We start from the raw sequence: 23,744 nt of genomic DNA, 5'->3' as shown, positions 1-23,744 counted from the left end.
ATTAATGTTTAAAAAATATGTTTTTTTCAAAATTCCTCAGATATGAATATAGATCATGTGTTAACTTAGTGTTAGAAACTTGATAATTGATAATATTTTTATTTGGACACATCATAAATTTCCCTCTTCCCCTCAATCGGCAGTAACTGAGTCTAAAGCTTCTCCCACTTAATTACTCTATTGCGTTTCGTTCCCGACGACCCGTTATAAGCCTCCGTTAAAATTGTCGAAATTACAAACTAGGAATAGAAAAAAAAAACATCCAGATAAATAATGAATTTACTATGTATGGTTCGCACATTTTAGTTCAATCATTATCAAGTAAAATATCATTTTTTGTTGATAATTGTAATCATTAATTACAATTAATGCTTCTGCGACAATTCAAAAATTTTATTGCGCATTAACCTAACCAATAAAATTTTTATTTTTACTGTGATTACTGAAAACAGTAAAGTTAGCGGGTATCTGACAATTTTTAAGGCTTTGTACTAACAAAGTAAATTGTTTATAAAACAAAAATAAAGAAATGCACGTTTAGACAATTCGAAAATCTGTTTATGCATTTTTTTAAATTTCACTGTTTTAAGTATGTTTCTTTTTTTTTTTAAATGTTATTAAAAAAATGTCTTATACCTGCTACATTTACACTCATTAATTACTAATTTACTACCATTATCATTATAATTATGATTAGTGTAAGAAGATAAGTATTTATTTTATACATGAACATCTAAAAAATCGGGAGCCACGTATTAGCAAAACGTAAACATAACCTTTAAAATCTTATAAAGAAAATAGGCTGATAACGGGTCGTGGAGAATAAAATTAAACCCACGGCAGTAAGAAGCCGAAATTTTTCAAAAAATTCCCCTTTATCCCCTAAACCAGTTTAATGACGTAGCTGACGGTATTTATAAATATACAAGACCTTGCAATGGAACATGATAAAATTTATATAAAATAGTATTTCTTGCTATGATATTTTTATAAAATTTTATTGAAAGATTTAGAGCGACCTGAAGGACTTGGGGTAAAACCGCGCAGTTAGAAATTTGTTTTTAAAGTAAAGGGTAACCCTGATTAAACAACTGAATTCGATCGAATTGAACAGAATTAGATTTTTAATTCTATTTAATTCAGATAGATTCTGTTAATCGGTACTTAATTTAAAAATTAGTTCTGTCTACTTCGGCAAGAAAACCAGAGTTTGTCCAAATTAAAACAAATTTAAATAATTCTATTCAGTTAAATTCTGATTAATTCGAAAATAAATCTCCGATTTCTGGTTTTGAATCTGAGTTAAACTAAATTTGAAATTTTTAAAAGGGTTTTCTTCTGTTTAATTCAAATTCAAATTTTCAATTCAGTTGAAATCTGTTTTGCAGAATTCGACAGAATAGAAAAATTTAAATTTTGAATTCAGTTGTTTAATCAGTTAACTGTATTCAATGATTTCAGAGCAAAGTATTTAAATGATTGGTTTTATGATGAGACCCGACTTAAATTCTGTATACTGTAATTCGAATCTTGCAAACAAACTCTTTGTATTTTAAATGTTACTTCAAAAATAAAAATGATATTTCATGTTAATTTACTATATGTCTACATATTGTCTATTGCGAATTTGTATCAAGGATTGTATCCTGTTGAAATCAAATAAGTAATAATAAAAATTAGAAGGCAAAAAGGGTGTGGGGGGGGGGTAAATTTATAAAATAAAATAGTGCAGTGTAATTTAAATATGACTACTTTGTATTAAGGAGGCCGTTTTATCGGCCGGTGGGATCAGGTTAAAAAAAGGAACTAATTAAAAAAAAAAAAATTAAATAATGAGTTAAATATATTCATATATATTTAGAAAATGTTTTACATTTACATTTACATTTAAAAAAATTCAAATTTGTTATTACAGTACGTATTGCATTTTCATTATTAATACACATTATTAATCTAATTGTTTATATATGTGTATATACTTATGCCTATACCTATAAATCATATTATTATTCATTCATAAATTTAGCAACGTAATATTACAACACATAAAATAATATACGATACAAAAGTAAAGGCTTAAATAAATTTAAATTACAAAGTTTGTTAATAAACCACTAGTCAGACTTGCAAGTAAAAAATTTTGAATTTATATTATAGACGTATTAAATACTCTTATATTTTAAAATAATAACAGTAATATTATTATTAAATTGTATAAATCATAACATTAGATATTTTATTAAATATTATATTCGGTATACAGGATAATAGTTTGTTTTTTTTTATCTTTTTTTTTTTTTCAGCGGAAAAATAAAACAAATTGACATTAGAGATAAGAATTTTTTTCCTCCAGATAATTAATATCACTCGTGTCGAATATATAAGTCGGTAAAAAATCATTATTATTATTATAGTTAATTGTTCATACAAACGTCAATATTTGTAATTATAGTTATAGTTATTGCTGTTGTATTTATTATTATTGTTATTATTTTCTGACGTGTGATTACTGCCTATGACTTATAATTTAACCACACGTGTGCTTCTCAAAGATAATAACAATAATATTATTACTATTTCAATTTTCGTCTTAATTACCTTTTTTTTAAAGTTAACCTTTAGCTCAATTGTTCTACGATCAATTAGGTACATTTTTTTGGTAATTATTTAGAAGTACGCTCGTTATTTTTCGGTTAAAAAATATTTAAATTGGGACACTATTATAATTTTTTTTTTTTTTTTTTCAAAATTTATTTTTTATTATAGTAACGTTTTTTATTACCCTGGCAGATCCAAATTACAGTATTCGAAACTGTTGCAGTAATTTATGGTAAAAATACCATTCTTATGCCGTAAAAAAAACGTAATTTTGCAGTAAATATCATATGCCCGTATGAATGCCGTAAATTGCGGTAAAAAATACCGTGCTTGTGTAGTTAATTACCGTACTTTACCCCAAAATTCTTCCGAATACCATAAAATACGGTGCAAATACCATATTCTTGCCGTAGAATACCGTGTGTGTACTGCAAAATGCTGTAATTTTTCTAAATACCGCAAATTACGGCTATGATACCGTACTTTGGCAGTTAAATACCGTACTCTAGCCCTAAAATACCGTAATTTTGCAGTAAATACCATATGACCGTATGAATTCCGTAAATTGCGGTAAAAAATACCGTGTCCGTGTAGTTAATTACCGTACTTTACCCCAAAATTCTTCCGAATACCATAAAATACGGTACAAATACCACATTCTTGCCGTAGAATGCCGTGCGTGTATTGCAAAATGCTGTAATTTTTTTAAATACCGCAAATTACGGTTATAATACCGTACTTTGGCAGTTAAATACCGTACTCTAGCCCTAAAATACCGTATTTTTGCGGTAAAATACAGTAATTTTGAAGTAGAATATTGCAGCAGTAAAATTCCGGGCATTGTCCCAAAAATATCGTATTTTACCACAAGGTGTGCTTTTTTCTTATTATTTTCAAATAACGTAAAATACGTTAAATTACGGTATTTACGTAATTCGAATTTGCCAGAGTAACCCGCGGAAAATAAAAATAAATGAGATAACTTCATTATAGTTACCACTTTTTGTCGACAATTATTTAACTATTAATACCATTACTAATATGTAAATAATAATAAATTTACTAAATATTTTTTCTTTTTTTTTTTTTTTTACTGCGTGTAATATAAAAAAATAATTAAGGCACGCATGTGTAAATATGGCAGTGAGTTCATTAATATATAACTAATAATAATAATATGTATTATTATCATTATTTAATAATATGTTTAAAAAATTAGAGAGCTTATTGATGATTTATTTTTATAAAAAAAACTCTTAAGTATCGGGAACTCGACTTATAGTAAAAAAAAAAAAAGAATAGTAATTAATTAATTATAAATAGTATTAATACGTTTTAATTACGGATTAATAGTTATTAAGTATTGTATTGAATTAAATTAATAAGTTATTAATACTAAAGTATGAAGATCTGATGGATAATTGACAACAATTATTTAGAATATTGTTGTGGTTGTAATTATAAATTATTATTAAGATCTTCGGGCAAATGGACTTGCGTTGTAACGATGGCAAGCCGATCAGTCGGTGATTTATTTATTTGTTTGTTTATTTTAAGAAAATTTATTTAGTTTGTTTTATAACAAGAATTTATTTTTTTATCGACTGTAACTAAGACGGAGATATATCTAGTTTTATATCCATTGCGGGTGAACAGAAACCGCAGTATCCGCCACATTTACCTAGTATTCTCTGGTCCGTCTGTAAAATATAATTTTTTATTTTAATTTTATCCTGATAGCAATAAATTCTGATCAGAAAGTTGGTGTCAATTAATTGCAGTTAAGTTGACATCAACTTGTTGACAACTTCCAGCTGTTGTCACTGTTTACTACAAATTGTTACCAACTTTCTAGAAAGTTGACAACAATCTACCGCAACAGCCTCAGAAAATTGACATCTAATTGTCAACTTGTGAGGATGCCAATTTTTGCTACCAACTTGACTATTAGGGTAGTTTTATTTATTTCACATAAAGTCGACGGAAATCTACAATCAAAATGATGTCAAGTTGACTGCGATTTAATTTGAATAAAAGCAAAGTAATTTGGATAAAAAAATCTTCGCGTTCGAGATATGCAAAATTTTATTTTTTAAAAAATATATCAATTTTAGTTTTCTTGTAATCTTTTTTTGGATTTAGGGTACTGGGCAGTAAATAATAATAAAAAATGTATAATTACAATTCTATTAATGGCAAGATGTGCACGTGACTTTTCTGGCTTCCATGTAACCTCACTAGCCAATTTAAGCGCCGTGCCGCTTAAATTTATACTAAACCTTCCTTGCGGACAATCCTGTCGACTGTAACAATCACCAGCTTTGCCGTATTCAACTCTCTTTGCTCCTTTCGTCCAGGAAAATGTGTAATCGTTTGCTTTTTAACCAAAATTTCATATGATTAATCAGCAATTATTAATTAAAAATTACAAAAAAAAAAAAAATATATTATAATCACCTATAATAATAAGTTTTGCGACATCGATCCTCACTCGTTTGAACATCGTTCTACCAGAAACTGTGCCGCGATCATCGAAACAATCACAACTATCGTTCCGTTGGCCATCAAACGGACAAGTGTTTGGATCATTTAGTCTATTAATAAATAAATTTAATTGATTAATCGATTAATTGATTCAATATACAGCAAAAAATTTTCATTGTTCATGTAGGAGTAACTTTTTTTTTTACTTCGTAACTCAGAGTGACGGAGTCTAATGACTGGATTTTTTGCAGTTCGCACTGTAATATAAAATATACATCATATATTAATTTCGGCAATACCTTTTATCATAAATTTCGGCGTAATTTTCTCTATCGCCGGCCGGTAACGTGAGATATTCTCTCGGTTCATTGGTTGCCATGTGATGACAAAAAATGGACATATTTTTACCACCAATAAGTAAGGTGTATTCGCCGTCTTTGGTTGATTTAAGACGTCGCTGTGCTTCGAGGCATGTCAGAGGGCCACAACGACGCTGATTACATTTACGTTTTCTCTGGGGCTTGAATTCAATTGGACAATTATATCTTGCTACACGTTTGCCTGTTCTGTCGTGACAAAATAATCGACGTATTTGACGACCTTTTCTACCGCATGGATGACTACACTGTAATTTATTTTTATTCATTAATAAGGACCTCAAAGGAGGGGCAGAATGGGACTAAGAAAAAAATTTTCAGTGGCTTTTTTTTACTTCCAGTTATATTTTTGTCTAATTTCGGTATTCAATTTTTTTGATAATTTTCTGTGACCCAAACTACCCCGGGGTGTCCATTTGGCCTCTTTGTAATTTTATTCGATCCCATTAATAAATTAATTGCTGTTAATTTACTTCCTAATTTACTGAGTACAAGAATTGATCAATTAACTAACTATTTTTTTGATTAATCTGTTTATTAATAAGGGTGTTAATAAATATTTTATAAACGTACTTTTCTCCATGAACCAGCAGTCCAATAATATTTATCGTCACACTCTTGTAATTTACAATGCTGTTCACTTTTAGGTTTTTTATCTAAAGGACAACCGTCTGCTGGCGATGGATCTATCCAACCGTAACGATTAATACGATGACATGATACTGCACGTCTTTGTATTCCGTCGCCACAATCTGCTGAACACTTTAAATAAAATTGTAAATTTATTATTAAGTTAAAATTTTTTTTTCCCCTTAATCATTATTTAGATTTTTATTTTTGGTTTAGAGAAATAAATTATCCCATTTTATAAGACAATAGAGAAAGTATATTTTTTTACTGATGTTTTTTTGACGGGGGTCCATCACGCACTTGATTTATAGGTTAGAGTCTAAAAGAAGCAAATCAATGATTTAAAAATGAGAAATTCTCATTCGAAATTTTTGTGCGATCGGAAAATTTTAGCATTTTCTCGAAAAAAAAATTTATTGAATTTTATGCTAAAAAAAGCCTCTTCAAAAATTTCAAGTATTTTTCAATTTTCCTATTCGTAAATTTAGGCATTTTTTGAGTCAAATCTGAAAAGTTGGTTTGGATTCGAATTCTTTTCATAATTCCAAAATTAACGAATACTTCGAAAACTAACGAATTTTTCAAATCTAAAATTAATTTTCAATTTGACTGAACCTGAATAATTTTTAAGTTTAAATTATTCAAAGACCTCTTATATTCATAAATATATAGAAAATTGTAATTTAACATATTTTGAAATATTCAAACTATACAACCGTTAGTTAGAATAACTGAAATAAATAACCAGGAAAATATGACCACGATAAACTTCGAATAATAAATGAACGGGATAAATAACCACAGCAAAAATAGTGTATTACAAAACTACTATTATTATTTATTCCGAACTAATAATTTGTAGTGGCACTTATTGTTGAATAAATTCCGTTTTACCTTCTCATCATAATTATTATTCCAATTAAGATATTGATTTGTTTATTTCAAACAAACCGAGTGTTTCTCTATTGTCTTTTACATAAAATACAATATTTATGAGCATGCACATGCTAATTCCTTATTAAATCACAATGAACTTAACAATTCCATCTTTTTTCAAATAATAACCATAATGGTACTATTATCATAATTTATCTTTTACTTATTACACATAAATAACAATAATACATTTATCTACTTTATTACATTCAATTAATACATAAATACTGTTCAATTATCATGTAATCATCTAATTGATGATAATTTAATCAGAAAAATAAATATAAGTGTAATAAATTAAGAAAACGGGTAAAAAGCCGACAAAACAAAAAAAAATATTCACATATATATATATATATATATATATATATATATATATATATATATATATATATATATATGTATACGTATGCATATATATACATACACAATACCAACAATACAATTATTATACAAGAAAACGATGGAATTATCATTAATAATTTATTAATAATCAATGGTTTATGACAGATTATTTCATATTCACACGGTGATTATTATTATCATTATTATTTTTTTTTATTATTATTATTTATTGTTATTATCATTATTATTAATTTTAATGACCATAGTCACCCTGGTGGATCCAAAGTATGGTAAATTCCCGCAATTTATTGTAAAATGTGAATTTTCCTCGGTAAATTTACCGCACGCTGCGGTTATTTATTGTAATATATGGTAATTTACTTTCGGGTATGGTAAAAATGTCGCAGTTTGCGGTAATTTACGTTTTTTACCGTAAGCACCATATACTTCAACATTTTTACAGTGTAATACTTTAACTTTACGGTAAAATACTTCAGCTTTCTGCGGTAAAAATACCGTATTTCTGCCATATATTACCCGAAAGTATTGTAATTTACCGTAATTCGGTACCACCAGGGGGGCAATGAATTTATTACGCGTTCTATATTTATGATACGTAAAGAAAAAAAAATACTATAATATAATTTATACAATACTTATATTTATAGATGTAAAAATATTACGCGCAATTAAACTTCAGTATTTAAAATGATTTGTTTATTATTTTTCATTTAGAAAATATTTAATACAAAGATCTCTGAGTCGTTTTACGTTTAATTAATCTCTTGATTAATTAATATCTATACATATTTATATATTTATACACTTTTGTATATAATTATATATATATGAAGCATTGAGAGAAGTATAAAAAAGATAAAGCCGTGTAAATACGCAGGTCTTCGAAGAAAATAATTACACAATAACAATACTGTTTTTTTGTAAAAATTGTTTTTTTTTAATTATTATGGAAATCAAAATAACTGCGATAAGAATTTTACAATGGTTATATATATAAATATATATTTACTGTGATAATTGATGTTTTATTATATTATTTATTATGTGTACAAATGGAAATATTTGTTATTTTATATTGTGATATCTGTGTTTATTATTTTGATATAAATGAGAATGTATATTAAAGTTATTTTCATTAATATTTATTATTTATTTATTCCTGTTACCAATTATTCCCAAAATTGATGTTAAAATACCATTTTTATCTGCCCACAATAAAAATCGCCACAAGCATTATAATTATTCATTCAATTAATTCGGTAATTGATAAATTATCTAAGATACGAGAGTTTTTAGGTTAAGTATTTTTTTATAGTCTTCGAATATCACTTTTCGTAGATAGTATTAATATTAATGAAATTTTCTTGTTAAAAACGAGGAATTCAGAAATTTTATTTACGATGTCGGTGGATTAATTGATAACTAAGTTCTCGTCTGTAAACATGAGCTAAATAAATTATCAAAGTTAAGGTTGCGTTTGAAATTTAAAAAACTTCTCACTTGAAATTCGAAATTATTTATTTTTAGTAAAAATGACAATTATAAAATTTTATTCGTTTTATTTTCAGTTACGAAAATTTGAAGATCGAAATTTCGCTATGTCTTTTGTTTGCTGCATAACCAATTAATTATTTTAATAAAGCTAACATATAAAAAATAAATGTCTACTGTTATTTAAAATTTTGAGGCAATCCCATTGTAAACATTAGATTACAATTGAAGTAAATCTGTTTAGATCGAAACCCTATGAAACTAAATCGAAATCGAACTAGAATTAAAAAAACCTAGAAGGGATTATACTGTTTAGAAATCTGAAACTGTCGATAATCACACGATTTTAAGATTTTTGTAAATTAATCTTGATCTCGCTTGCAATTTTCAAAAGCTCTTAATCAGAAAAAAGTGAGGTAGAAAAAATTAATTCAACTGTTCTAAGAAATATACTGCGTGAATATAAAATTTTTTATCATTAAAAATAATTAAATAAATGCATGATAATATTCTATTTTATTGTAAAAATCACCATTTATTTTTAATGGCTGAAAAGAAACAGGATAAATGCGATAAATCGTTTGCTAACGTATGATTACCTATAAAAAAAAAAAATAATAGCAATGGTAATGAAATAATGATATCATTATCCGCGAACTGATCAGATCTCAATCGCCTGAAACATCACGGATTAGAATCAAGAAATAAATTATCGAGCTGACATAGACGAAGACAAAGAGATTGAGAGAATGATGAATTTAAATAGAGAGAAAATAACTACAGGATATATACAAGACAATGTAACATCTACTGAATAATAAAAAATATAAATCATGCACAACTCCCATCTACTACCGCTCCCACAGCCCACATAAATCACCAGCTAACAAATATTATTAAATAGTAAAATAATAATTAAATTAATAAATTCCCAAGTAAAGCCAAGTGCAACTGTAACGACCAGTGATTGTTGTATAAAATTTTCTTATGGGGCAGTCAGTACTACCTCAGACCAGCTACCCTCCTTCCAAGTAAAGTCACATGGTATCCTCTGACACGGTCTCTGTGTTTTTGGTTTATTAAAACCGAATCTCGTACACTCCTCATCATTAACCTTTTGTTCCTTCATATCTCCATTTAACCACCTTATTATACAATCGACTCTCCTTTCTTTTATTCCACCTCCGCATGACTTTGAACACTGTAAAATATTTTTTACCCTATAAACCCTAACTGCTCTTTTATCAATTCCTTCCTTTATGTACTTAGTGTACATATAAAATCACTCCTATTTGCTTTAATTTTTCTTTTGATGTTAAGTTTCTTACGAAACTTAAAAATTATATCGGTCACGCTTTACTTTGTCAAATGATTATTTTATAATTAAGTTTATTTAAAAGTTTCAAAGTACTTACTGGAGTCCAATTAGAGACTCGCCATCTGCGTGATTGCCCTTTTGAATTGCTATTATTATTGTTATTATTGTAATTATTGTTATTATTATTCTTGCCATTATTATTATGATTATGATGATTATGGTGATTATTGGTCACGCAATCTAAATCATTCCGACATTTTTTAACGTGTTTAGGTTTATCGATAGTATTACATTCTCGATCGGGTACTATTTCACCACGTGGACTTTGGCAACGAACTTGTCGATGTTGGTAACCTTCACCGCAATCAGCGTCACACTGTTATTAACATAAAATTTTATAATATTAATTCCGTATTTAAATATAAGTAGAGATACAAACAAAAATATGTGTGCCATCTGGCAGCCATAATGGAATGGGGTTTCTAAAAAATAATTTTATAATTTTTTTAATCACCGTTTAATCGGTAAAATTATTATAAAATAAAAACTAATAAATTAGCTTGGAATCTTAGCATATCAGCTTGAACATTTTTTTTTACGCAATCAAGCTGAGTCGTTTTATTCAAAAGTTATAAGAGAAAGAATTTATGGAAGTTAATTTTTTCATTTTAAAAATTTTATGTCTCTCAAAAAAAGTAGGCGAAATTCGATTAAAATTTAAATTCTATAAAAGTACATAGTATATGTTTTAATTAAAATGATAAATTTAGACAACTGTATATACTTTTGAAAGAAATAGACAAATACAGTCACTTTACAATATCTCCGGTATAGTGTAGGGGTTATCATTCCTGGTTTTCACCCAGGCGACCCGGGTTCGATTCCCGGTACCGGAAGGATTATTTTTTTTTTTTTTTTTTTTCGTTATAATATTTGTTAAAAATTGATTAACAAACATTTTTAAATAAATAATTAATAATGTTGTGGAATTTGGATTTTTTTTTTAATTTTAACAAATACATAAATCTAGAAAAGACTTTGTATTTGTTCCGGTATAGTGTAAGGGTTATCATACTTTGTCTTCACCCAAGTGAATTTTAATTATTATATAAAATTTGTTAACAAATATTTTTGATTAGACAATTGATAATCTCGTGGATATAGAAGCTCTCTCTCGATCGATGGATTGGTGCGATAGCACCAATGGATTGGTCCCCACAATGGTAAAAAAATAGTTAAAAAGACTGAAAATCATCTAAACAGGTTTGGAGATTTTTTCAATACATTATTTTTTAAATATACTTTTATATCATTAAGGAAATTGAGAAGTGAAGATGGAGTTAGTATTAGAAACAGAATAATATTTAAAAAAGATAAGATTATTCTAACCTGACTCCAATGTCCGGTATTCCAAAGTGGACATGCATGACGATTACACGGCATCCTGCTTGCCGGACGCAGATTAATATCGCAGTAATCATCCGGAGCAGATGTATGAGTGTCTGGTGAACTACACTGTACTATTCTATTTTTGAAACCACCGTTGCATGATCTTGAGCACTAGGAAATTGATTTAAATTATTGGCAAACACAAATTATATTTAAATCCACCTCAATTAGCTTACGGTTTTATAACTATTTTGTCTATATAATTTTAAGTTGCTCTTATAAAAATAGATAACCAGAAGAAATAAAAAATATTCAAAGCAAACACTGTTACTTTAATAAAACTAAATTATTACATCTACATCTTACTTCGCCAAATGTTCCAGTTCTCCAAACATAAATAGGATAAATAGGAATACGGTTGCTGTCTATTTCGTTTTCTTGATCTAATGATTCGCTCTGAGTCGGGTCAGAATTATAAATGGTAGGTGGCGAGCTTGCCTAAATTATTAATTAATAAATAAAGACATTATAAATATTCCTTATACATAAATCATGATATTATACGTACAGTGGGACAAGGATCACGTGAACAAGTTTGAAAGCTTTCTGGTTCTTCAGATGCAGCACAAGAGTCACTAGAAGTACCATCGGCATTCATGCATGCGACTTTTCTTCTGCGAGTTCCTTCGCCGCACGTGACCGAGCACTAGATAGTAAAAATAATAATGATGATAAGTAATTCAATGGTTTTTCAATTCAGGTCGATCGATCGAGCGTGCATTGAATCAATAATATAGTATCCATTTTCATTAGATAATTTATTTACTATTTTTTCATTTATCTAACAAGAGTCGGACAAAAAACTTACTGAACTCCATTCACCCGTAGACCAGTGATGACATGGTCCGGCGTTACATATTTCTGATACCGCTGACGGTAAATCATTGCAGTATATTTCATTTACAATGCGGTTTTCAACCTGACACCAGTATGAACGCAAACGATTGCCTATACCACACGATGTTGAGCACTGAAGAATTATCGTAACAAAGATTAGAAAAAAAAAAAAAAATACAAGAAATAGCACTTCTTTAAATTAAAATTTTTTTTTTTAAACTTACTGGTGACCATTCACCGAAACTCCATTGAGGACAGGGCTCAGAATTACAGAAACGTTTCAAAATTTTTTCCGACGCATTGCATTTATTTTCCGGTACTTGATTTCCATTAGAATCAATGCAATTGGCAGTACGAATTTGAACACCGCCACCACAAGTAGCGCTGCATGCGCCCCAGTCACTGTAAGACCAGCGGACGTCATCACAAGGGCCAACACAAGGCCGCTGATCACTCGGACGATCCAAATGAGCACACGCGTAAGGCGGTAGTGGTCTAGGTGATTGATTTGGAGAATTTAAAATAACTTGAACACAGCGACTTGATACCATCTGTGTGCCCGGCCCGCAATGTTTCGAGCACTCAGATTTTGGTGTCAATTGCCATCTGAAATTATGATATTCACCATACTGTGGTTATTTTTATACAGGATGTGGGGTAGCTTGATAGACAGTTTTTAGAGTCACTTACTGAAGTATGCAATGGGTATTACATAATTGAGACTCTTCCTGAGGCCGTTCTTCACGACGGCAATAATCATCAGACACGACGTCTTTATGTTCAGTACTGCGGCATTCCGCGCGACGCTGCTTATTACCCTTGCACATGTGGCTGCATGATGACCAGTCACTTAAAATCCAAGTATAACTACCAAGTATTCTCTTTGGTACTGTGTACTCATATGTTATTTGAGGTGGCACTATGTCACCGACTGATAGAATCTTCAAATAAAATTTTTTATGGGTAACCGGGTTTACATTTACACATAAATATATGTATTAGCGTTAAAGAAGTTCAAGCGATTGTTATTATATGGAAAAAAAAATTTTCAAATTTTGTAATCGAAAATAGTGATATTCATTAAACTATTATTGAAATTTTCAAATTATTCATCGTCTTAGTTTTTTACGAAAACGTTATTTTAAAGGAAATGAGCTATAATAAATTAATATCCAACAAAAAAAAAATTTCCACTTACCTCGAGTATCAAATCAACCCCAATGGGCCTTGAACTATTCAATCGTTCGACCACAGTCCCAGGTCCGCTGTACTCAATAGCGATACCAGGAAGAACAATAACTTTCTTGTGCATCACCATGTAGTTTCCATTAAGAATATACTCTCCGTCTTCGCCAAGCCTCAAAGCTGTCATAAAACAATAATTTTTTATCACTACCCATCCAAGAAAAACCCATCTGCCGTCGCAGACTAGGCTTCAGACACCAGACATCAGACATCTCACTAAACAATCAATCATTATTTAAAACATCAATCAATCAATTTACCAAGATAGTTGCTGTCGTTGTGTAGGCCTCCCCATCCAAGTTGCCGTATATCAATATAGCTGCTTCCAGCTGGAATTTTAGTGACTTTCCTGTATCCGTAGACTCCACTGGAATTGTAAGCACCCGTGATTCGCTGACAAGTGGAATTATCACCACGACAAACTCCGCATGTGTCCAATTCGGCCGTAGAGTTGAGAACATGATCGCATCCCGCTTGTTTGCAATGCCCGTTAACGCAAATATGAAAGGTGTCGGGTCCGCAGGGTGTACCATCTATCACTTTGTCTTTTAGCATGTAATACTGATTACTTTCAACCTGGCAGTATAGTTTGCAACGATCTTCTTGCGGAACTGCATTAACACAACCCATTATTCAACAATCTTAAGACTCCTATTAACTATTCTAAGAAAAAGACAGCATGTACATACTTTTAATATATTTAGCGTGCCATTTAACGTCACGTGATAAACTCTGTACATTATGATTGTTGTTGTTCCACATTGCGCATTGTTCTTCACTGAAAACCCATCAGATTTAAGGAATTAGTTGAGGAAACTAAGGATTTGGTAAAAAATGTAGATTGATTACCGAAAATCTGGAGAATCGGGAAGACATTCTTTGGTCCCGCAGCTACGGTACTTAACATGCTCGCCAACGCAATAGTTCCCACCGTTCTGGGGAGACGGGTTGTTGCACTCACGGCGCTTGGCTTTTATTCCGCCACCGCAGGTCCTTGAACACTCCCCGTAACGGCCCCATTCGCCCCATTGACCATCTATTGGTATCAAATCGCGCTTGGAAACACATTCACCACGATGACACCACATCCCAAATGCACAAGGAGTTCCGTCTGCCCAGGGCATGTGCTGGGTGTGACACTGGGGCTGATGGTTCCAGGATGGTGCGGTGCACCACAGTCTCTTGCACACTGCCTGGCCGGTAACCAACCATGGGCTAAGTTTATCTTGTTCCTTAAGCTACATATATCCTAATCCTAAGCCTATTCATGCAATCAAGTCTACTCAAGGTTGCTTTCAACCCACACAATTAACATTACAACTTGATAATTCTCGACAATGGCTTACTCGTTGCCAGAAAAGTTAATCTGTTTTATAAGGTTTCTAACCTAAAATCATAATATCTCGATCTGGATACGGAAATTTTCCTTCGATTAGACAACTTTTCGAAAATGAAGTGACTGTCCCATAAAATTTTTCTGACTTACTTTTTAAATCCTACTTAGACCCATAGTCTGAGAAATCCGACTGAACTAAACTGATTCCAAGTATCTATAAATCTAAATTCAGTAATCTCGTATTTAATCACCGAAAGGATAAAAACCCTTGCCGACCCCACAATTATTCATTTTAAAAACGTCTATTATCATTTAATTTATCAACTAATGCTGAATGCATGTTACCACTCCCACAATCGTTAAAAGTATAAAAATAAAATCCATTCTTCTTAAAATGTGTCATTCCGGGCTAGTAAAGTCGTTAATAAAACCGAAAAAAGTAAATCCTAATGACAATAACTTACCATCAATCTCGATGTGAGGACATATTTTCGAACCTGGGCCGAAAACAAGCTCGCATTGTTTGTTTTCGGAGTAATCTTCACCAGGTAGTCGACCCGCATCGGATCTTATCATATCTCTGGGCTCATCAAGCAGACAGTTTGCGTAGCCCGCTCTGAAATAAAATCACTCTTTTTATTGTCTAAAGTTTGTATATTGCTTTTGCTTTTTGGTTTCTTTGGTCTTGTAAAAAATCTTGGCACACTGGGGCACTGGCACGCGTGATATAAATTCGAAATTAAATAAACTTACAGCTGCTTCTGTATGTTCTGTTACTTGATAAACCGGATTTCTTAAAAAAAAAAAAACCGCTTAAATGCAACATTTCGATTCCATTGTTTCGGTTGATTGTTAACTTTTTTTAGGTTCGTCATATAAACGGGTTGTTAATATAAATATAAAAATATATTAACACGTTTTGCAAATAAATAGTATTGTCGTTCGCGAAGGGATATAAATTAAAACCAAATGCAAAGCAAATGACACGATTTCACCCGGAAGTGCGGCATGATTTGTCTAGTCTTTAAATATATTCTACACTCTATCTTTAGATTTAAAACAATAAGAAAAAGAAGTAATGTAATGTAATGTAACGAAATGAAGAAAATATAAATTTATATTACTTACTCTAGAAACTCGGTGACGTAGTGCCTTGAACACTTGGACCATTCCCAAGGAAATGTGTTGTCGTCCAGCATTCGAGACATTACTTTGTGGACACGCGAGCGATTACGGAATTTCGCGCAACGCGTGTCGTCGTCATGGGGCATATTGAAGCTGTAATAAATTTTTAATTACTTGACATTAATATTAAATGCACTGCAAAAAATTTTAGGAGTGAACGCAGCTTAAATATGGATTGAATACAGATTTAAATGAAATCCGTAATCACTCCGAATTCACTCCCAATTTTTACAGGGAATGTCTTAGATGATTTCAGACGTTATATTTTAATGGAATCGGATATAAAATGGTGGCATTAATTGAATGGGTTTATCTTACACATGACCAAGCTCGTGGGCGATTGTGAAGGCTGCAGCCAGACCGTTATCCTGGACGATTGCACATGAAGATCCTGGTGAGCACATCCTACCCAACTCTGCTAGACCCAACGTGTCACAACGTCTTTGTCCCGGATTGTGGCATAAATTTTCTCTGTTAAATGGATTTGGTTTGTTATTATGGATTTTAATATAAGTCGGATAATTCTGTGGGTAAACCGGTAACGTAGAGTCAAGGATCTAACTATTTTCTGGTTCTTAGCAGTAGTATTTAAATATTCATAAATTAAGCCACTCAATCCGTGGGGAAATCACCGCGAATCGGAGGTGGGAAATATGGTAGCATTAATTATAACCATTGACTTAATTCTTGCGAGCTGACTTTCTTAAATGCTTGTATATTTAATGATAACGTGGGAAATGGTGATATTAACTCTGAATATTATGAATTTTTTAGGTAGTAAGTGATTTTGATTTTTAATAATTTCGAGTAAGGGAAATTGGTGTATATATGTAGGAATGATATGCCCGAATTATGAAAATGCAGGAATAGATGTGGGTCAATAATCGCTTTTAGATGTTCCCAGGTTAATATACTAGTACATTAGTGTTTTAACCGGTCGTATTAATGGAAGTATAATTTCAGGCATACTAGGTAAAGAAAATTTTATAGAGGAGTCCGTTTACGTATTTAGGATCAAATTATCAGCTGCCATTTGAATTTTTGCAGGCAGTACAATTAAAAATTTTAGAGAAAGCAATATATATAAAATTCAATGATTCGATAGGATTCATGATTCTATAAAACTGTTAAAATTAACTCCCAGTAAATTCAGTTTTCTATTAATGATTTTAAAAAATTAATAATAGAGTATAGAGTATAGTCTGGTTACGGTCGATTTCGGAAGCTCTGCCCACTTTTACATAAATTCAAATTTCCTTTACAAGTACAAGTGAGACAGAAATTTTTCTTATAAACAAATCGTACTGTAATATTAATTAATTTCCAATGTAACAACTCGTAAAAACAATAAAATTTGATTTACAAGTTTTTTTATCAACCCAAGGATAACGTGTACTCTTCAGCTAAGAAAAAATTAAAGGGTTAATTGCATATATATTTTATTATTATTATCATTAGCAAAACGAATTCCAAGTAGAATTGATTATTCATGTACATAATAAATTTACTGGTAATGATTTGACGTTTATTGAATGTCTATAGTAATTGCGTACACTATATATATATGTATATACATATACATATATATATATATATATATAGTTTGTCATAGTCAACAGTAAGCGTATTTTTCCATAAGATATAAACTCGTCTTTGATCATAACTACATATAAAGATATAGGATCTAAATCAATGTGAAATTGTCGCTCTCATTATATTTATTTTTATCTCTAGATATTATTTATATAAAAGTGTGCACCGACCTCGTTAGAAGAAGCGCCGCGTCGTGATGCTCGGGCGATGGCTCATCCGGGTTATTATGTTTCTGCCAGTAGCAAAATCTCTTGAGCATTTCCGCAGCAGCGATTCCGTCAGTGCCGCTGTGTTTAGTGCCAAATAATTCATTCGTTTTCACTATTTTTGTTAGCGAAATACTTATTGGATTTCCTATTGATGGATCCTTGTAAATTCTCGATACCTAAAACAGAGTTTTTTTTTTTATTATGATTTATTAGGATCTGAATTCTGAAAATCGGCGAGAAATCGTTTCAATTTTTAGAGCCTGCGTAATTAAATATCAATGTTTGGTTTTTTTTGATAAATTTGATATTGAGTTTAAAAATTTTGTTGCTTGTAATCATTTTGGCGTAAATTTTAGTATCAATTCGAACAAATTGTTATGTTGATAATAAAATATATATGGATATATCTCGCAGATTAAATAATTAATTTAATATTTACAACGGTAGTAAATAACGAGATAAAAACCTGTGTTGAAAAAAAAGAACGAAAGTTTAAATGCGAAAAAATGAACGAATATAAAAAAAAAAAAAAAAAAAAAAAAAAGAAAACCTGGATCTTATACATGCATAAACAATGTGCATCACGATCTTAATTAGTTTCGTGTTTTGCGTGTCCTTTCTCATCTTACCGCTCATATAATATTTTTTTAAAATCCTCGGAACGAATTAACCGCACTTTACACACATCTGTTATTTTTTTATTCTCTACGTCTTTATTTGCTTTATTTTCATTATTCTTATTATTAATATGTACTACAATTTAGCATTCATCACATTCTTCTTCGCATCTTCACATTATTTAAAAGCATTATTTATTACAACCATAAAAATAACATTTCAATTTTTTTTTTTTTTTTTTTTAACTATAAATTTAAAAATCGTTAAATGTAAGCTGATATCCAAGGGTGTAAGTCAATTACATAAATTTTAACAATTTAATATTTTAAAAAAAAATATTTCATTATCTGTGCACATAAGCCATAGGTTCTTACACACATCCGACTAAAAAAAAATTATAAGTTTTAGTTCTTAAGGGGATACATTACCGAACCTTTTTCTCACTCAGAAAAATAAACGGGACTATTTTTGTTGCACTCGTAGAGTAAATGATAATTTAAAAAAAATTTTCTCAGAGACGAATTAGAATTTTTGAAAATACGAAATTTCTAGCCCTTTGTTAAGGTATTAAAAAACGTTAAAGACTGTACTTTAGGTTTCCAGTGTTTGTCCATAAATTAAATTGATTTGAAAATCGGTTACCGTTACTCCTTAAACACCCTATTTTTAAATTTTTTCTGTCTACAAGTTTTTTTAAAATCCTAATTATCGAAATTACAAGCTTACTAATTTCGGGTGTAAAAATCAAAAAATTTCTGTTTAAATATTGTGTTTTTTTCCATTAAAAAAAATTACTATTTAATTTTTATCATGAAAAAAAAATTGTTTGCATAAAAAATAAAAATATAAATTAATAAAAATAAATGAGTTAATTTTATTAAAGATAATGTTTATTATTTTCATATTTATTTTAATGGTTTATAAATATATATGGTGGTTAAGTAGGTAGTTATATAGTTGATGAGCGTGTCTCCTGATTGCAGTTTGAATTTTCAGGCACGTGCAGACGATCATGATCATGAGAGAGATCATGATGACGTTAACCCTCAATATTAACTACTGATTATGTTGCAATATGCCACAACCTGTATTATAAATTTATCCTTATACTTATATTTATACATGTATGTCCTTCTATACATATACATACATATACATATACATATACATACATATATATATTGAATGAATAATAAATGTTTATATGTACTGAGAACACGATATTACAAATCAGTCAATTACAATCCAGTTAAAAAGGGCGTTAAGGTGAAAAAAATTTCGTGTGACATATATACATCATACATTATACATACGAACGGTAACGGGTTCAAAATTATTATTTTTTAAATTATCTTATATTTTCTGTCAGGGCATTTTCTTTACCGAACAATTCGGTCAGAATTAACATAGTTATTATTATCGGCTATGAAAACCGGTCGGATCAGGAAGAGATCGATATTACTATACAAGAATTCATGGACATTAATCAAAATTTTTACTTTACTTTATTTATATATTTTTTTTTTAAAACCTCTATTATTGTTGTGATTATTTTAATTTTTTTAGAGACAGGCTCAAAAATAATCTACTATTAGAATATTCTAAAAAAGATATTCTTCGCATGCGCAAATCTAAATAGTGTTGTAAGGCAAAATTCTAACCTCTATGTTCCGACTATAGTTTTGCTTTAGCGAAATTTTGCTTTTCAGATATTTTCGATTTTACCCCCACTATCCAAATTTGATACCTAAGGCATTGCGCCTTGATAGTAGGGGTAAAAAACCGAAACGCAGCCTCGCTAATCCCAGATGACCTCTAACATACAAATATTTTCTAATCTAGTTCGACCTAATTTAAAAAAAAAAAAAATTATCGATCCTTGGATCATAAATTTTTTCCACGCATTAGTAATTAAAAAGATAATAAAATTAATTAGATAAATAAAAAAATTTTACCATAAAGGAAATTTTTCTCCTTATTTATGAAAAACCTAATAAAAAAAAAATTAACTCTGTCGCCATAAATAGTAATCTGGGTTATCCATAAAAAAATCTTGTTCATAAATAAAATAAAAATCAGCGATCGATTAAAAATGACAACTCGCCTTTTTGTAATACACATATTTTTTTTCCTTTACTTTATTTGTTAACTCGGTCTTTAGTGGACGTGTTGCCAAATAAATTATAAATGGAGAAACGACAAATGAAACGTGTGATCTACAATCGATCTAGTTCTTTCTCACACTTAGATATAACACCTGACATCAGCTTATCGGCAGTATCGATCTGTCGTATTGGATATCGTGTTCAAGTATCTATAAAATATAATGTCCTAACAAGTATCGACAATTTTTTTCACACCGTCGTACATTATTGCATTATCGAATGTCTGTCTTTAGAAACAAATTACAAATTAAACAAAAAAGAAACCTTCAAGGCAGATATAGGCATGTGTTTATATTTAATGCTTTTAAAAAGATGTATTGCCGATTTAGATTACTTTTTTTTTATTTAAGAGGAAGTTGATTGAATCATCTGAGTGTAAATGCACTTGAAACATAACATTATCACTCTCGATACTTAAATATGTATATATGTTACTTATAATATATATGTTGGTAAGATGAGAGTGAGCGTCTGGTTGTCTGGTGGTTGTAACTGTTCAAAGACATTTAAACTCGTTCGCGTGGGTCTTTGATATCATGGTAATGACCTCGATATATAAGCTAATATTTTGATTATATAATATTCAATCACAAAATTATATATTTATTTCATTTTTATATATCGTTTGTAATTTTTCGACGGTAATTATTCAAAATATTTTAAGTCTATTAATTTTTCTTGCGCTACCAAAGTAAAAATATATGACCGAAATCACGCCTAAACCATAGAAATTCATTCAAAGAAGTTTAACTTTGGCCGAAATCACACCTAAGTCGTAAATTTTGTTGGAAAAGCCCGAAATCGGGCAATAAATTGAGTTAATCTATTTTCAGCAATAGAAATTTTTTTTTTATTTTATAAAATACTCTCTAAACATGAATAAGTGAAATAAGTGAATATTCACTAATTCTGAGTGCCAATCGAACCACTTTTTGAAATTAGTGGTTCGGTCTGCACTTGGAATTAGTGAATATTCACTTATTTTCACCAATTCATATTTAGAGAGTAATAGAACTTTAAAAATTTTTCAAATTTTAAGCAATTTACTATAGAACAGAAAGTTTTCAAGTTTTCGGCCATTCTTAAGCTTCATTATTGTCCAAATTTTGACCCAGATAATTTTCGGCCTTGCATTGACTACCTGGGCCGTTTTTCGGCTGAGAAATCAATTTTTTAGTTTGAAATTTTTTTTTACCTGGAATGTTATTAACTTTTTTTTTTTTAATACTTGGCAATATATTTAAAGTATTAAACTGTAGATCCATTAAAAATTTCCAAATAACACAAATTTGCTCGACAATAGCAAAAAAAATTTGCAGAAAGACAAAATTAATAAAAAGTGAAGGCAAGAAATTTTTCCCATGACGTTGAGTCAAACAATAGAACTTCTATGAATAAAAAAAAAAAAATCTAAGAATATATTATACATAAATTTGCTAATCGGTCGAACATGCAAATGCACTATATGTGCAATTGATGAAGCGTGTCGTGTGACGTTAATTAAACATTGAAAAATCGTGACGCAGAGAGTAGAGTCGAATTTTCTAGGACATATATTTATCAATATTATAATATATAATACTTACCGTGCTCATAAGTACGAAAATGTATTCAACGAGGTTACTGCCATGATATTCGACCATTTTGTCATCAGCGACCACCATGATCTCGATGAAATACTCCCTCGGAAGTGCGCGCCTTGATCTCCAGCTCGCGAACATGTCCGTCGAATCTCTGCTATTATCGCCGTACCTTTCCCTCATCTCTTCTTCATCTTCAAAGTCTTCCTGTTCCTCGTCCTCGTCATCTTCATCCTCTCTATTTTTTTTATACCTGGAACAATGAACCCTCTCATTAATTAGCCGTAAACCAGCATCAAAAACTAATAAATCACTCCAATGATCACAATCACAAAATAACGCGCGATTGCAATAGTTGCATTTTATTTACTTTGTCTATTTCAAATAACGCTATCCATTGTATGTCATTGTCATTCATTATATATTGGGGCCCGATAAAATCACGTGGTCTTTAATTTTTAACAGTAAAATATTTATTATTTCTTGTGTACTATAGCGAATTAAATCTCTTACGAATAATCTTAAACTGTCATCGCGAGAGAGTCATGTTTTATATGGGTGCGGTTAAATATATATAAATATATACATACATATAGTGCGAAAAAGTAAGTTAATATTATTCTAAAGTTAAATAAAATCCCTTGGCGCCTATATCTAACGTACCAATAAGTTGACTCAGTTGACTTGTGAGTGGTTGCTCTGATAAATTATCCTTATATATTTATATATATATATATATTAAATGTACACGCTTCAATGGTTTTTATCAAATGGACATGTGGACATGACATTTTTAAAATCGACCACCCGCGAAAATATTTATATATGTACATATATGCATATCGATGATTATACTATTAATGCATTTATGTGAATAAATAATTTATAAAATGTATGTATGACTTGTGTTGTTGATATATATATATATATATATATATATATATATATATATATATATATATATATATATATACATATATATTTTGTTGTTGGGAATTTAACGAGTTGAACAACATTGTTATGTCTATGGTATTATAAATATATATGTGTGTGTATAAATATGCGTATATATGTATATATATATATATTGTGCAAATATAAAGACTATAAAATTAAATATAATAAAATTAATAGGTTAATAAAATTTGTATAATAGTTAAAAATTATTATTAAAATAAGAAAGTTTATTTTCATGTTTAATTATAAATAAAAAGTTGAATTTTATAGTGGGAAAAAAAATTTATAGGACCAATATATCAAACTTTTTTATGTTTTTAAATTTTATTTTATAAAAATGGATGACATAATTTTAGTTTTATTATTTTTT

The 23,744-nt window shown here is 29.7% G+C and overlaps 1 protein-coding gene and 1 non-coding gene across 6 annotated transcripts in view; one reads left to right on the top strand and one right to left on the bottom strand.

The window, feature by feature from the left end:
- Positions 1-2,055: 2,055 nt before the first annotated feature.
- Positions 2,056-23,744, bottom strand: part of LOC103579449 (A disintegrin and metalloproteinase with thrombospondin motifs gon-1) — a 122,444-nt gene continuing 100,755 nt past the window's right edge. For 2 of the 5 annotated variants that reach the window (XM_053739035.1, XM_053739036.1), the window contains exons 8-29: positions 22,424-22,670; positions 18,016-18,230; positions 16,571-16,723; positions 16,196-16,345; positions 15,532-15,683; positions 14,581-14,920; positions 14,421-14,509; positions 13,992-14,342; positions 13,685-13,851; positions 13,177-13,427; positions 12,711-13,092; positions 12,458-12,619; positions 12,158-12,295; positions 11,956-12,087; positions 11,590-11,760; positions 10,298-10,576; positions 9,889-10,083; positions 6,033-6,221; positions 5,382-5,707; positions 5,056-5,192; positions 4,781-4,974; positions 2,057-4,298 (exon numbers count right to left, since the gene is read on the bottom strand). In XM_053739035.1, the coding sequence (XP_053595010.1) occupies positions 4,209-4,298; positions 4,781-4,974; positions 5,056-5,192; positions 5,382-5,707; positions 6,033-6,221; positions 9,889-10,083; positions 10,298-10,576; positions 11,590-11,760; positions 11,956-12,087; positions 12,158-12,295; positions 12,458-12,619; positions 12,711-13,092; positions 13,177-13,427; positions 13,685-13,851; positions 13,992-14,342; positions 14,421-14,509; positions 14,581-14,920; positions 15,532-15,683; positions 16,196-16,345; positions 16,571-16,723; positions 18,016-18,230; positions 22,424-22,670 (4,510 nt within the window). In that variant the 3' untranslated portion in view covers positions 2,057-4,208. Of the gene's footprint in view, positions 4,299-4,780; positions 4,975-5,055; positions 5,193-5,381; positions 5,708-6,032; positions 6,222-9,888; positions 10,084-10,297; positions 10,577-11,589; positions 11,761-11,955; positions 12,088-12,157; positions 12,296-12,457; positions 12,620-12,710; positions 13,093-13,176; positions 13,428-13,684; positions 13,852-13,991; positions 14,343-14,420; positions 14,510-14,580; positions 14,921-15,531; positions 15,684-16,195; positions 16,346-16,570; positions 16,724-18,015; positions 18,231-22,423; positions 22,671-23,744 lie in introns of all 5 variants that reach the window. The other 3 variants (XM_053739038.1, XM_053739039.1, XM_053739037.1) reach the window with 2 other exon arrangements.
- Positions 11,025-11,096, top strand: Trnae-uuc (transfer RNA glutamic acid (anticodon UUC)). Its single transcript has one exon. It is a non-coding gene; the product is annotated as a tRNA-Glu (tRNA).

The sequence above is a fragment of the Microplitis demolitor genome, chromosome 5 (assembly GCF_026212275.2).
Source record: "Microplitis demolitor isolate Queensland-Clemson2020A chromosome 5, iyMicDemo2.1a, whole genome shotgun sequence".
NCBI lineage: Eukaryota > Metazoa > Arthropoda > Insecta > Hymenoptera > Braconidae > Microplitis > Microplitis demolitor.
This window is presented reverse-complemented; position numbering and strand designations above follow the sequence as displayed.